General features: G+C 31.4%; 2 protein-coding genes across 2 annotated transcripts; one reads left to right on the top strand and one right to left on the bottom strand.

Annotated features, from left to right (window-relative positions):
- Positions 1 to 5,528: 5,528 nt before the first annotated feature.
- LOC128132970 (uncharacterized) lies at positions 5,529 to 7,863 on the bottom strand. The gene is made up of 11 exons (XM_052769993.1): positions 7,760 to 7,863; positions 7,664 to 7,679; positions 7,552 to 7,576; positions 7,387 to 7,471; positions 7,100 to 7,235; positions 6,941 to 7,011; positions 6,664 to 6,666; positions 6,283 to 6,403; positions 6,018 to 6,200; positions 5,836 to 5,904; positions 5,529 to 5,753 (listed from the first exon to the last, which is right to left on the bottom strand). Exons 1-11 carry the CDS (start codon positions 7,861 to 7,863, stop codon positions 5,529 to 5,531), a joined length of 1,038 nt encoding a protein of 345 aa, XP_052625953.1.
- A 2,090-nt stretch (positions 7,864 to 9,953) lies between these two features.
- Positions 9,954 to 10,484, top strand: LOC111876021 (pathogenesis-related protein PRB1-3). Its single transcript, XM_023872538.1, has one exon. The coding sequence runs from the start codon at positions 9,954 to 9,956 to the stop codon at positions 10,482 to 10,484; it is 531 nt and encodes a 176-aa protein (XP_023728306.1).
- The last annotated feature ends 4,755 nt before the right edge of the window (positions 10,485 to 15,239 follow it).

The following is a 15,239-nucleotide window of genomic DNA, read 5'->3' as shown; positions in this document are numbered from 1 at the left end:
TTTTTTAGCCTTTATTACTTTTACATACATGTTTTCTAGACTAATGCACATCCACAGTTTCTTTCTCATATCATATGTTATGCTGTTCCTAAATTGGAGAACCAAATTCGTTATTATCAAATCATGTTTTTAGAGCGTTTATGATAAAAAAAATCCACGCGCAAGGAAAATGTTGTATTGTTTATAAGGAAAAAGAGTACCTTTTGTTAAGTCTTAATATTTGGAGTTTTCAAATTTATATTATTTTTATTATGTAAAAATGAAAATTATAATGTGATTAATTTTTTCATTATCAACGTAAATCTAGTGGTTAATCACAAGTTAACCAAAATGGTAGCCAGTGACTAGGCCTGGCAATGGAGCGAGTTTTGACCCTGATCCGATCCAAACCTTTAACAATTATATGGGTTTGGAGCATAGTTTTTGATTCGTTTACCCATAATGATCCGTATCCGCTAACCCTTTTATTAAAAGGGTTGGGTCTGGATCATCACCGATCCGCTCCATTTATAACCCGCCCCATATAAATTTTAGAATCATACAGTTATATTTTATACTGCCTAAATTTTACTTTAAATTCTAATCAAAAGTCCAAAGAGAAAAGACCAAAGACTCAACTATTTATACATAGGACTCAAGGACTCAGCTGTAGACTTTCAGTCTTCTCCCAAGAATCATGATGTCATTTCATTTATATTTCATCATGTAAACATCAATTTCGTTTATAAATCAATAAATTCATTTATCAACTGGAAGAAAGTTTATAATTGTTATTCTCTGTCAATGCAATCGATGGTCAAAAACCAATTGGAAGTAACGACAATAATGATTTTAATTTCAATCGAAAGTCTTCGAGTACATAATGTGTTTTCTAAATCAAAATTTGTTTTATTTAACAACAGTGATTTTATGATTTAAGTAAAATGTTTTTGATTATTCAAAAAACATACGAGTTACGGGGCGGGTTTGGATATCCGCTGATTCGGTGGATAAGGGTATGAGTTATATTATTCAAAACCCCGCAGGTTATGGAGCGGGTTTGGATCGGGTTTTGGAATTTGTTAAAAGGGTTTGAATCAAGGTCGATTCGCTCCAAACCCGACCCATTGCCAGGTCTACCAGTGACATACTTTGAATAATCATACATTTTGCAAAATTTACTTCCAAACTACTTGCTTTATGACATGGATCCATGAGTCCCAATTAAAATGGAGTAGGAGGGGTCATGATCTACGAGAGTTGGCCTAATCACCACTCTATAAAACTTTCCCTTTATATTCATTTGCAATGAGAAAGATAATTCATATGAGCTCTAGTTGTATAAATTGAACGTTTTTGCAATTGAAATATATATTTACATAGTTGAACTCGTGCATATATATTTCAATTGGAAAAACGTTCGGTTTTATGCAACTAAAACTCATATGAATGATCTCTTTCATTGCAAATGGATATAAAGGGAAAGTTTTATAGAGTGACGATTAGGCCAACTCTGTTGTATGGATCTGAATGTATGAATTATCTTTCTCAATTTTGCCAAATGTCATGCTCTCATTAAATTTGACACATGTCATTTCTTAAGAGTTTTTGAATTATTTCTTTTTCCACTTGTCATTTTCTTAAATTTTTATTTTTTTTTTAAATTTAAAATCCACATTTTAATGAGATTTATATATGTAAAGTAGATCATTCTATTAAATTTCATAATAAATGCTCTACAACCTTTATTATTTACTTTATTTATTATATTCTTTGTATTTATGTAAAATTATTACTTTAAAAAATATGTAATGCTTATAATTTTATATTTTTTTTATAAACCCGTGTAATACACGGGTCTCACACCTAGTACATATAATAAAAATGTGGTTAGAAAGGATAAGGAAAACGTGAATATAATAAATACAAGAAGTAATCTGAAAAAAGATACTAACCACAAATGTTGGAACGATAGATGACATGGGTAATTCGGTGTCAAAATAAATATTAAATAAATAAATAAACACAAATGAAACTAGACCTTAGACTATGTCAAAAGTCAAAACTACTATGGTATCCAAATTTTATGCCTTTACATTTTCTTGTCATAGGTCATGTCTTCGGTAAGAGTTGACTCCTTCAAGTCTAACCTTATATTGTCTTCACACTTCCTTTTCGGACGCCCTCTCATCCTCGCACCCTCGTGTGCGATTGTCTATACTCTCTTAACAACAGGTAATGGTTGTCTTCTAAGTACATGTCCAAACCAACCCAGACTTATCTTAATTTTTCAATGATCGACGTCACTTCCAATTTATTCTTAATTTTTGTCTGTCATCCTGTCCAGCAAAGTCCCACATGCCCAACGCATCATTCACATTTCTACGACCTCCATCTTCCTCTCATGTTCCTTTTTAATTGGACAACATTCAGATCCATACAACAGAGTTGGCCTAATCACCACTCTATAAAACTTTCCCTTTATATTTATTTGCAATGAGAAAGATAATTCATATGAGCTCTAGTTGTATAAATTGAACGTTTTTGCAATTGAAATATATATTTACATAGTTGACCTCGTGCATATATATTTCAATTGGAAAAACGTTCGGTTTTATGCAACTAAAACTCATATGAATGATCTCTTTCATTGCAAATGGATATAAAGGGAAAGTTTTATAGAGTGACGATTAGGCCAACTCTGTTGTATGGATCTGAATGTATGAATTATCTTTCTCAATTTTGCCAAATGTCATGCTTTCATTAAATTTGACACATGTCATTTCTTAAGAGTTTTTGAATTATTTCTTTTTCCACTTGTCATTTTCTTAAATTTTTATTTTTTTTTAAATTTAAAATCCACATTTTAATGAGATTTATATATGTAAAGTAGATCATTCTATTAAATTTCATAATAAATGCTCTACAACCTTTATTATTTACTTTATTTATTATATTCTTTGTATTTATGTAAAATTATTACTTTAAAAAATATGTAATGCTTATAATTTTATATTTTTTTTATAAACCCGTGTAATACACGGGTCTCACACCTAGTACATATAATAAAAATGTGGTTAGAAAGGATAAGGAAAACGTGAATATAATAAATACAAGAAGTAATCTGAAAGAAGATACTAACCACAAATGTTGGAACAATAGATGACATGGGTAATTCGGTGTCAAAATAAATATTAAATAAATAAATAAACACAAATGAAACTAGACCTTAGACTATGTCAAAAGTCAAAACTACTATGGTATCCAAATTTTATGCCTTTACATTTTCTTGTCATAGGTCATGTCTTCGGTAAGAGTTGACTCCTTCAAGTCTAGTTTTGTGCTACGCGAATAACAGGGTTACTAATTGCATACTCGATCCAACTTTTTGTGGTAAAAATTAACAATTAGGTATGAATAATGAGTTTTTTTTTTCAACCTAAGTGCCGATTTTGGTTTTCAAAGAGAATGAATAGATAGTATAAAAGAAAGATACCTGGATGGAGGTCGAAATTTGGATAAAAGGTGTTCAAGAATCCAGTACTACTAATATTGAAAGACGTTTGAAGAAGAGGAATCAAGGTAAAACCTAATTCTCATTTTTTTGCAGAAGATGCAGATATAATTGTTTTAATAGATTGAAGATTTTTTGTTTATTAAACTATTTAGGTGATTTAAGTTGAATTTCGAAATTTGAAATTTCAGTGTTAATTTGCGTAAATTTCAAAATACAAGATGTGAAATTTTGGTTTTATATTAGATTTCCCGCTTATGTGTTTTATCATGTATTTTGAAATTAACAAAAATGACGAATTTTTCTTCTATAAGTCAGTGTTCATATTAAGGGGGTGTATAAAATGTAATAAAATCAAACAATTATAATTGGGTATAATAACAATTTTAATTATATGTTTGTTTCTTAGGGTTAGGATGCATGTTTGTTTGCATTAGGTTGAGAATAAACCATCACAATACATGTTTAAACAAAAAACTTTGTAGTTCACAATTTTCCATACGTATAGCTTTTTCTTGTTAAGGTATCAAATAAGGTTTTCCTTAGGCTTTAGATAAGGGTATCTAACATTCAAATTTCAGTTATATATATATATATATATATATATATATATATATATATATATATATATATATATATATAGACATTTTCAGGGAATAGTTTACTTCATATAACATATATAAACTATAATAAGTTTAGTTGATATATAAAGATGAACAACGAAATTAAAAAAAAAATCAATTATATAAAAACTGAAAGCCATAAATCCTGAAATTATTAGTTTACTGAGTAATGTGATGTGACTAAAAATCACCAAAATAAACAAAATAGTAAACATAATCGATTCCACTAAAAAAAACTTTTAACTTATGTTATGATTAATTACATAAAGTACTTATAAATTATGTATTGATAAATAAGTTATTTGTTAGACAAAACAGAAAACAAAAAAGTAATTTAAAGACTAAAATACCCCTGGGACCAATTTCTGTGAAACACAACCTTGAAAATGTCACCCATCTGCCCATTTTGCCCTCCAGAAAAAACAAAAGTAAAAAAAAATAATAATAAACACAAAAATAGGATGCTATTATATGCAATAAAAAAATAAACAAAAACAAAAAAAAACAAATATGTTTCAATTTTAAGAAAAATAAAAGGACAAGAGTGATATTTAGTGCTGGAACTTTCAAAATGAAATAGCATATATAAGAAAACTAAAAACAAATAAATAAATTAAAGACTAAAATACCCCTGGGACGATTTAATGTCCAACACAAGAGTGATATTTAGTTAAAAAGAGTTTATCTTGTGTTAAAAAGAGTTTAAAAATATATATGGATTAGTTTATTTGATAAGTTAATAAGTGGTATTTTAATATTTATGAAAATTTAATTATATTTGTTAAAAAACCGAAAATGATATGAGTTTCTAATATATTAAAAAAAGTGCATGTATCATATCGAATAAACCTTTCTTTTCTTTTCTTCTTTTTTTATATATTAAAAAAAGTGCATGTATCAATCTAAACACTAAAACGTGATTGTTACCATTGTCAAAAGTTATTTTAAATAAACTATCCCAAATGTCCCATCAATATTTTTAAGTTTTGGAGTCGAGCATCCTCTATTGACCATTATCGTTTAATTGATTCCGAGCTGATTGATAAAGTCGATAATTGTAGCATAAATTGATAAACTCGATAATTGTAAAAAAGACATAAAATTTGATAACAAACATTTAGGGACACAAATATAGTCATATGAAAAGAAAATTAAAATAGTAGTCAATTTTAATTTTCAGAATACAATGTCAAAATACTTACGAAATGAAAAAAAGAACATTCAATAAAATTAAAAAACAAAACCAAACATAAAAATCTTAAAATGCATCAATGCAAAAGAGTAGTCAATTGTACTTTTCAAAGTACAACGTCATAATAAGTTATTAACCAAGTTTGAAGAATTATTGAAAACTTCATGGGAAGTTATAAATAAAGCTAAAGCAAAAAATGTTTCAAAAAATGTTTGTCTTGTTATTTTTCAACTTTTGGTATCAAAAGCTTGATCCCCTCTCCAGTTCCAGTTGAAAGACGTGGTGCTTTTGTTGATGACGAATTCGAATACTGTTCCACATCATACACTTCTTCAAACTTGCGTGTTAAATTCATCGGAGTACTTTTTACATTTTCAAAACTTGTTGGTGTCAAAATATTTCCGGTAGACGGTGTAACATTTTCATCCGAATGTGAAACCCAATCCTTAAAAAAACATGAAAACATATTATGTAAAAAATGAAGAAGTATAATACTTATAATGCATTATATTAGTGTTAAATTATACCTTGGTAAGTATTTTTTCCTGGGAATTGGAGTCGGATGGTCCATCGTTTAAAGACTCTAAAGTTGCAGGCTATAGATGTGACAATATATGTTTTATATGTCATATACGTGCAAATACTTTAAAATAATAGTAATTGGTATTTTAAATTTGCATAATAAATCCAAATAATAGTAAATGATAACCTGCAACTGAAGTAGCTTTCTCTCCAAACTCTCGATTATTTGCTTTTCCTCCGTTACCCTTGAGATTGTGTAGACACTATTTTGAAATCTCACATTGTATTTTGTGACACTGACTTTAAAAGCTAAATGCTTGTTTTTCAAAAAATTGAGTTCAGGAGGATATATGCCCAAACTGAATCCAAGCTGAAAAAATGGTAAAAATAACTATTACATTTGGAGTCGAATGGTAAAAACAAATAAATTTGAAAATGTATTGCTAATGTACCCTAGTATGTTTTTCTGCTAAATCTCTGGCTGGAATTCCCAAGAGCCCATATGCTTCCCGATCAAACATAGTTAAGATTGTAGAAGCAGAATCGTCTTGAACACAAACTGGAATCATGTATCTAAAAAAGAAAGTTATAACAATTTCAAATTGTTTAATTAAGAAGAGAAAAACATAATTTTTTATTTAAAATTATTTAAAAAAAACCTTGGGATAGGAACTTTAGTAGACTTGTTGCATTCAACATTTGTAAAGTTTCACATCTTCATTGCAATCCGGAATTTCAACTGCCTTTACGTGACAATCGGGACAACTTTGGTAACACCAAGGTTTGTCTTGGCGGATTCCTATTATAGTACCGACAATTATGAACTCTTCAACCTGCTTCAAAAAAAAAAAAAAAACAAAGATGTTAAGAAACATAAACATTAATATATAAATATATGTTTGTATAGAAAGTAGGATGCTATTATAATAAGTTTACTTGATATATAAAGATGAACACAAAATTAAAAAAAAATATATTTATATAAAAACTGAGTGCCAAAACAGAAAACAAAAAATCAGGTTGATATATAAAGATGAACAACAAAATTAAAAAAAAATCACTTATATAAAAACTGAGAGCCAAAAAATAAAATAAAAAAGTAAATTAAACAGTTGAATATCCCTAGGACGATTTTCTGTCAAACACAACCATGAAAATGTCACCCATCTGCCCACTTTTCCCTCCAGAAAAAACAAAACTAAAAAAAAAACAAAAAAGTAGGATGCTATTATATGCAAAAGAAAAAATAAACAAAAAAAATTGATTTACCTGGACAGGTTCTTTACTTTTGTAAATTGTCTTAACCTCATTATTTTTTAGGAAATCGTCATTGAGTGAAACATGTTTTGTCCGAATCAAGCTGATGGTACCAGATGATTGTGAAGATTCATTATCCTTAGCCAACCTGATTAATATTTAATTATAAGTATATTTTAGTATGATATAATGTCATATAATAAAAAAATGAATGTTTATTATAAAGAAAGTAACAAATTAAACATAAATACAAAAAATCAATAAGTTAAAAAAAATAAACATAAACGAAAGTAACCAACTTTTCTCTAAACTGTTTGATTTCATCAATATCAGTGTTGATGAAGACAGTTGTGACATCATAGTAACTTGCAACACCGATATTACCTATAGACAACATAATAAATGTTATAAAGATATTTATAATTTATAATAAGAAATAAATTGACAATTATTATGTGATAAACCTCTGTAATCATTTATTTTTGCAAACTGCACAATTATAACAACACAATCATCAGTGTTATGAGTGTCAAGATAATCAGAAACTTTGTTGGCAAAATGACCCTACAAAGTGACCTTAAGTAGTACACCACTGTAAAAAACACAAAATTATACATTAGGTAATAAAAAATTATAATAAATAACAAATATTCAAAATGAAATTTTTCTAACTCCAAGTTTTTGAGCTCAAGATGGATTCTCTGCTTGTCTTTTTTCTGAGAGGGGATAATAGTAGTACGGGAGACAACCACGCCAATAACATCTATGAAATTCATTGTGGATCAATATAAAATTACTAAATAATGTTAGGTAAACTATTAAATAATTAGAATTTATTAAATAAATGAAAACGTACCAACAGATCTTTGGGTTGGGATAACCTTAAAATTAATTTTCTGAAAATCAACAAAAGATAATCCAAAAACATTTTTCGGAAAATTAAGACTTTCCTTAAGTTCTGTTTCCCTTAGGTACCTTGGCTTTTTCAAAGAGTTTGAAACAATATTAGCGTAAATTAAGGTTATCAAAATTTACTCAATTTAATCAGTATATCGGAAAATTTACTCAATTTAATCAGGATAACGGAAGTTAACAACCAATTAATAAAAATTTAAACACCTTTAAGCAATAAAATGGACTCTATTACCCCAAATCCATAAAATAGATTGGATTTACTAAAGTTCATCACAAAAATGCCCAAAATATATGCTAATTCATGTGATATACTAAAAAAAGTGGCTAATATCTTATAGAAAACGTGGGACTAGATTTAGGATTAAGCTTTCTTAGTTGTTGACCTTACTCCATCCTTATCATGTATTTGTATGCTAAACTTCACTTTTAGTATTTGTGAGCTAAGCTTCATAGAGTTTAAAGTTTAAGCTGAAAAAATAGAGTTTAAGGCTGATTTACATGCTGGAAAAACATATTAAAATGCTGTAAAAAAACGCTTAAAATGCTGTCGAAAACTGCTTTAAAATGCTGTAAAAAGAGCTTTAAAAATACTGTCATAAAAGATTGAATGCATAAAAATCTTTCAACAAAAAATATTAATATCAAATGAGGAGTTGTCATGCATGAAAAAGTAAATCTGAATGGGAAACTTATGGAAGAAAATATAGCTTTTCCACATTAAACCCAAAATAAAAGTTGTTTTCTTAAATGGCTAACAACTTATTATACGAATAAATTATGTATTTGTCATATCAATTCATGCAATAGATTAGATTTTATTTATTTATTTATGTATTCATATTTTAATTTCTTATTATTATTTTACCTATTTGATAAAAAAAATTAATTGATGACAAATCTTTCTATTCTAATCTCCCTATATTAATAAAAAAATAGTTCTTTTGCCATGTGTCACTATCTTAGACCTCTTAATTAATGTGTTGCCACTTGTCAATCTATTAGTTCTTTATTTTAAATTTATTAAACCTCCTCATTAATGTGATATTATTTTCAATGTATTTATTCTTCATTTTAAATTAAAATTAAAATTTTATATTATTGTTTTCATTAATTCACAAAAAGGTCTAATATATATTAAAAATTATTTATATATATTTATTTGAATCAACGATTATAATTTCACATAACTAATAAAAATATCTCTTAATTAGTAATTTATTTAAAATAATTGATTAATAATTTTGATTTTTTTATTATAAAAGTTTAATTATTTTTATAATCGTGGTTCCCACGGGTTATAAACTAGTAAAAGAATAGTTTTATTCTCCATTTGACATGTGTCATCTTATTAAACCTCTTAATTAATGCATGTTTTATTCTTCTTTTGCCATGTGTCACCATATTATGTCTACTAATTAATAGTTGCCACATGTCAACCTATTAATTATTATTTTAAAATTTAAAATTTCCACTTTATCTACATTAAATTAATAGCATTAAAATAAAATTAATACAAATTATAAAGTGATATAATTTCACATATTTATTTAAAATCAATAATTATAGTTTTATATAACTAAAAAATCTCATAATTAATAATTTATTTAAAATAATTGAATAATAACTATGAATTTTCACTAAAAAAGTTAATTAATTTTGTAACCGTGGTTCCCACGGATTATAAACTAGTGGATAACAAATAGATAAAAAAAAAATAATCCCGTTGCATTAAAAAAACAATACATTAATTTCTTCTAAACAAATAAGTACTTTTTATTATAATAAATAAAATTAACGAATCCAATTGATACAGGCAAAACGTAATTCACATAAAATGGTGAATGGATAGTCGATTTTATGGGGAAATTGTTGAATTTGACTAAATAAGACCATACGTTCTCTCCCTTCTCTTATTTCTATCTCCAATTAATCTTCTTGTTTATCTTACACAATGAAACAAACCAAAACCTGCATTTTTTCATATACGTTTGTCATCTTTTTGGTAGCATATAAAACAAACGCCATCTCACAAAATGACAAAGAATTTCTTGAAGCTCATAACAAGGCCCGTCTCCGTTCAGGTTTGCCAGCATTTTCCTATGATCAAAGCCTTGCGAATTTCGCACGCAAGTATGCATCAACACGTGCGAATGATTGCGCTTTAAAGCATTCAAATGGGCCCTACGGTGAAAACCTGTTTTGGGGTAGTGCTGATGGTGCGTCCAAATGGACCCCAAAGGACGCTGTGTACGCTTGGATAAAAGAACATAATTATTATGACAAGGCAACCAATTCATGTATGCCAGGGAAAAAATGTGGCCATTATACGCAAATTATGTGGCGTGACACCAAAAAGGTCGGCTGTGCGTTATCATATTGCAAAAATAAAGGCACTTATGTTGTGTGCGAGTATGATCCTGCTGGAAATGTTGAGGGACTTTCTCCTTTTGTTGAACATGATCCCTACGTTTATAGTAATTGATTTGAATTAAAAAGCTCTAGGATTCGACCAAAGATTTCGAATAGAAGAAGATGTAGCATGACAAACCTTGTTTAAGTTTTTGAGTAAATTACACGAATGGTCCCTATGGTTTAGGGTAATTTGCACGTTTGATCCCTAACTTAATTTTTTAACTCGGAAGGTCCCTGCTATTTGTTTTTGTTACGTACTTGGTCCCTGTCTTACCTAAAAAGACTATTTTGCCCTTGATTTTTTAATTTTTTTTAAATAAACACACCCCAACCCTACCCACCTCACATTACCTTACCTACCTCACCATTTTTTCATATTTAAATAATAGTATTTTTAGGTAAGATAGGGACCAAGCGTGTAACAAAAACAAACTCTAGGGACCAAGCATGTAACAAACACAAACAATAGGGACATTCCGAGTTAAAAAAATAAGTTAGGGATCAAGCGTGCAAATTACCCCAAACCATAGGGACCATTCGTGTAATTTACTCTAAGTTTTTATCTAGAGGAGTTTTTCTGTTGAAATGTATTTTTTTTCTTTTTTCAACGGTAATGCGAATCTTATATTGTACAAGTTTTATATTAATAATGTACAAAAATGAATGCATAGATAGGAAAATTATTATTTTCAATAGAGGTGTTTACGGTCCCGTTTTTTTGGTTTTTAGGTAAAACCGAAACCAAATTGATAGCAACGGTTTTTGTCAAGTGGAAACTGAAGCGGAACCATTGAAAATTAAAATTGAACAAAATCAAACCGTTACTAATGGTTTGGCTCTGGTTTGGTTTCACGGTTTGGGCTTTTTAAGCCCATTTTAGTCAAGCCCATTACACTAGTTTAGAAAAGAAAAAAATATTGCACTATTAAAGGTATTAAACCGAGCCGTGTGTGCTCCTTAGATTGAATACATACGGTGCGTGCTTCTTCAGGTAGAACCGGATGGTATATAATTTGTTATAAAAACATTAAAGTTTACATATTAATACAAATATGGAGAAACAAAATGATTAAAGAAAATTTTAATTTATTATGTTGGGAACCAATCAAGCTGAAGTCTGTGTCTATGTCTCTGTGATATAGAATTGTTGTATGTCCATCCACCTCTTCAACCAAACTACTGTAACACCCGGTTTCGGATTTGCTCCGTTGCGTGGGGCTGTGGCCTAGTCATTAGTTGTCACAAGGCTTAGGGCTTCGGTTAAGGAAGTATTTGGCCCATTTCAGATGTGGGTGTCATGGTATAAGTGATCCAAGTATTCGATTGTGTCTTCAGATGTTACGCTCTAAAATTCTCAAATAAAATTATCATTTTTAAAACCATACAGAACACAGTTTCACATTTCTCATAACCCAAGTTTATAATTTGTTCAAAACACAAGACAATAAATTGTTTGTTAATATCCCAAAATCCTCAAAACACAATCTCTAGCTGGTGTTTACAATCATGCCGACGCCTTCCCGCGATCCTGAGAGGTACCTGAAACATATTTCACACAACACCGCAAGCACGAAGCTTAGTGAGTTCCCCAAATACCACACACAAATAATTAGCCTCTCATGGCTATACTCGATAAGGACCCTCCGGTCATGTGTCTCAGTGAAGACCATATGGTCTCACAACTCAGGTTGAACCCTCAACTCTGGTATCTTAGTGAAGACCCTCCGGTCTCACAACTCGGTTTGAACCCTCCGATCCTAACTCAATAAGGCACTGAACTATATATACAACATAAATCACAACGACAAAAATGCATAATATCACATAACTCAGTATAAACATGTAACATCCCGACTCCCAGGTATAAAAATTTAAAGTTTATAGTCATGTTCTTAGACCTACTCGACGAGTTGTGTGCCCCAACTCGTCGTGTAGAAACGATTCAGACTGCGTGAATTTAAGGGGTCTACTCGACGAGTTGGAGGACCCCAACTCGATGAGTAGGAGCTGGAAAATGAAACCCTAATTTCCAGAGTTTTACACCCTGTTTAAAGGGTCATTAGCCTCCCTCTGCCTCCCTTACCGTCCCTCTTGAGCTCAGAAAACCCTAATCGCGCCTATTCTTCATTTTTGTGTGTTAAGAAGCTTGGAAGGTGGACTTTGTGAAGAAAGCTTGAAGTCAAAGGAGCTTGGAGCAAGGAGAAGCTTGTGGATCTAATTTCTACATCATCTTGAAGGCAACAAGTTGTTACCTTGACTTCTCTCTAGCTAGATCTCTTCATGCAAAGGTTTTTAGGTTATTTTGGGTATTGGGCATGATCTGAAGTTGTAACTTCAGATTTGGACTCCTCTAAGCCCTTATAGTCATAAAGTTCCAGTCTTTGGCAAGTTATGGCTTTCCCCTTACCTAAAACTTCTCCCTTAGCTTGGTTTTGGCATTTAGGACCTTGCATGTACGTAAAGTTTGCAACTTTATGTGGAAACCATGCCCTATGAGGTTGGATATGCAATTTGGAGCTTTGGAGTAGCTTAAAAATGCCTGAATGAGGAATGGACTGAAGGGACTCGACGAGTTGCATGGTAAACTCGACGAGTCAGATGAAGATTGGCCGTTGTTGGCTTCTGCATGGACCCGGTGAGTTAGTGAGACGACTCGACGAGTCAGTTAGGGTTTTCCCGACATTTGGACATTGCATGGACTCGACAAGTTGTCTGGAAACTCGGCAAGTCAACCAGGGTTTTCACGATTTCTCGAGTTCTGGAAGGACTCGACGAGTCAGTGGGCTACACTTGACGAGTCGGGTTAAGATGGACTATTGACCTTGACCGTTGACTTTGACCAAAGGTTGATCATTTTGACTTCTGGGGGTATTTTGGTAATTTGGGAATTTATGAAAGTGAATCATTGGTGGATGTAGTGGATTGAGTTTGGAGCTGCATTTGGGGAGTTTGACATTTATCATCCCGAGCTACTTGTGAGGTGAGTTGTCCTCACTATACTTAGGGGTCGAAGGCACCAAGGCCGGCCCATTGGATCTGATATCCTGGTAGTTGATGATATGTTGAGTATGAGATAGTTATGCATGCTAGTTGCTATGTCAGTTTGGTAGATCTGTAGGACTACTTACGATACTGTTTGGTTATCTGTATGTGCCTTTAGTTTTTATATGTCGACATGTTGTGCGGATGGGTTGAGGTTGTACTGCTCCGTGCGGTAGCCAACAAAACCTGGAGTATGCCATATATGAGCTGAGGGCCAGGTAGGGCATGATAGACTCATACTGTGGGGTAATATTTTGTATTCTAGTCCAAGGACTGAGGGAGCAAGCCAATCATAAGCTGTGGGATCGAGAGCAACCCATAATCATGTTGTGGGCTCGGGGACAAGCCAAATGTGAGTTGTGGGCCCGAAAGGCAAGCCAAACTCACACTGTGGGATCGGGGGTAATCCGACCTGTAGAGCTGTGGACCCATTCTATGTTGTTATTCGTATATGTGTTATTTGTTATGTATCGGTATTTTGGGGGAACTCACTAAGCTTCCGGCTTACAGTTTTGAATTTTGTTTCGGGTACTTCGGATGATCGTGGGAAGGCGAAGGTGTGATCGTGCACCTCCTCGCATTTTATGACTTTGTTTATGGGATACTTTGATATGGAGCTATTTTGAAAACAAATTTGTAATAAATATTGGTTTTTGAATGTTTTAAAAAGTTTTAGATTGACTTGAATTTTATGGATGTTATAAGTTAGTATCAGAGCCTTAGTTTGAGTGAATTGGAGGACCACTCATGTGAATCTCGTCTCAAACTAAGGAAAAGATTTTCAAAATGGTTTTCAAAATAATTAAAGGAGGATGCAGAGTGTACAATCAGTCGGAGCCAGTAAGTAGACCCCAAAATACCATACGACTATTTGACATTATGATATGTTAGAACATCATGCTAGTACTAGGTTAGGGATCTTCAAGAATTTCATGATAGAGTTGCCTGATTATATGATGCCTGATAGCCTAGGGTTTTTCCTTATATGAAATTGACATCATTACTGCAGTTGCTTAGTGTATGCATCACGAACATACATAATTAAGATCTTATAGCATAAGAATGTTTGGTTTGGCCTTATTTCCTGTTCTTGTTTGATGAATGGCTTAGGGTAGGATCAGGTATTCAAAAGTTTGTAGGGTCAAACGTTATGTATGGCTAGCATACACGAGTACTGCAGGGTTGCGAAGGGCTTTACTCAAACTCATGGAGTTGACTATGATGGGACCTTCTCACCACTAGCAAAGATTAAATCTATAAGGGTTATGCTAACCATAGTTGCATTTCATGATTATGAAATATGGCAAATGGATGTCAAAACCGCTTTCCTTAATGGGAAGTTGGATGAAGATGTTTACATGAGTCATCCAGAGGGTTTTGTCAATGCAATGTACCCTAATAGAGTGTGTAAGCTTGAGAAATCCATTCATGGATTAAAACAAGCATCCCGTAGATGGAATCTTTGTTTGGATGAGAAAGTCAAAGAGTTTGGATTTTCGAGAAGCGAGGATGAGTCCTATGTATATGTCAAAGCTAGTGGGAGTATATTTAGCTTTCTGGTGTTGTATGTGGATGACATACTTCACATAAGAAATGACATTCCAACCTTGCAGGAGGTTATAATTAAGTCCTGGCTTGGGAAGTGTTTCACTATGAAGGACCTCGGGGATGCTGCTTATATTCTAGGGATAAAGATATTGAGAAACATGAGTAAAAGGATAATACGACTTAGTCAAAGTGCCAACTTGGACAAGGTGTTGAAGCATTTCAACATGGAGAATTC

This window comes from Lactuca sativa, chromosome 3 (assembly GCF_002870075.4).
Source record: "Lactuca sativa cultivar Salinas chromosome 3, Lsat_Salinas_v11, whole genome shotgun sequence".
NCBI lineage: Eukaryota > Viridiplantae > Streptophyta > Magnoliopsida > Asterales > Asteraceae > Lactuca > Lactuca sativa.
The sequence above is the reverse complement of the archived record's forward strand: the minus strand, read 5'-3'. Positions and strand labels throughout refer to the sequence as shown.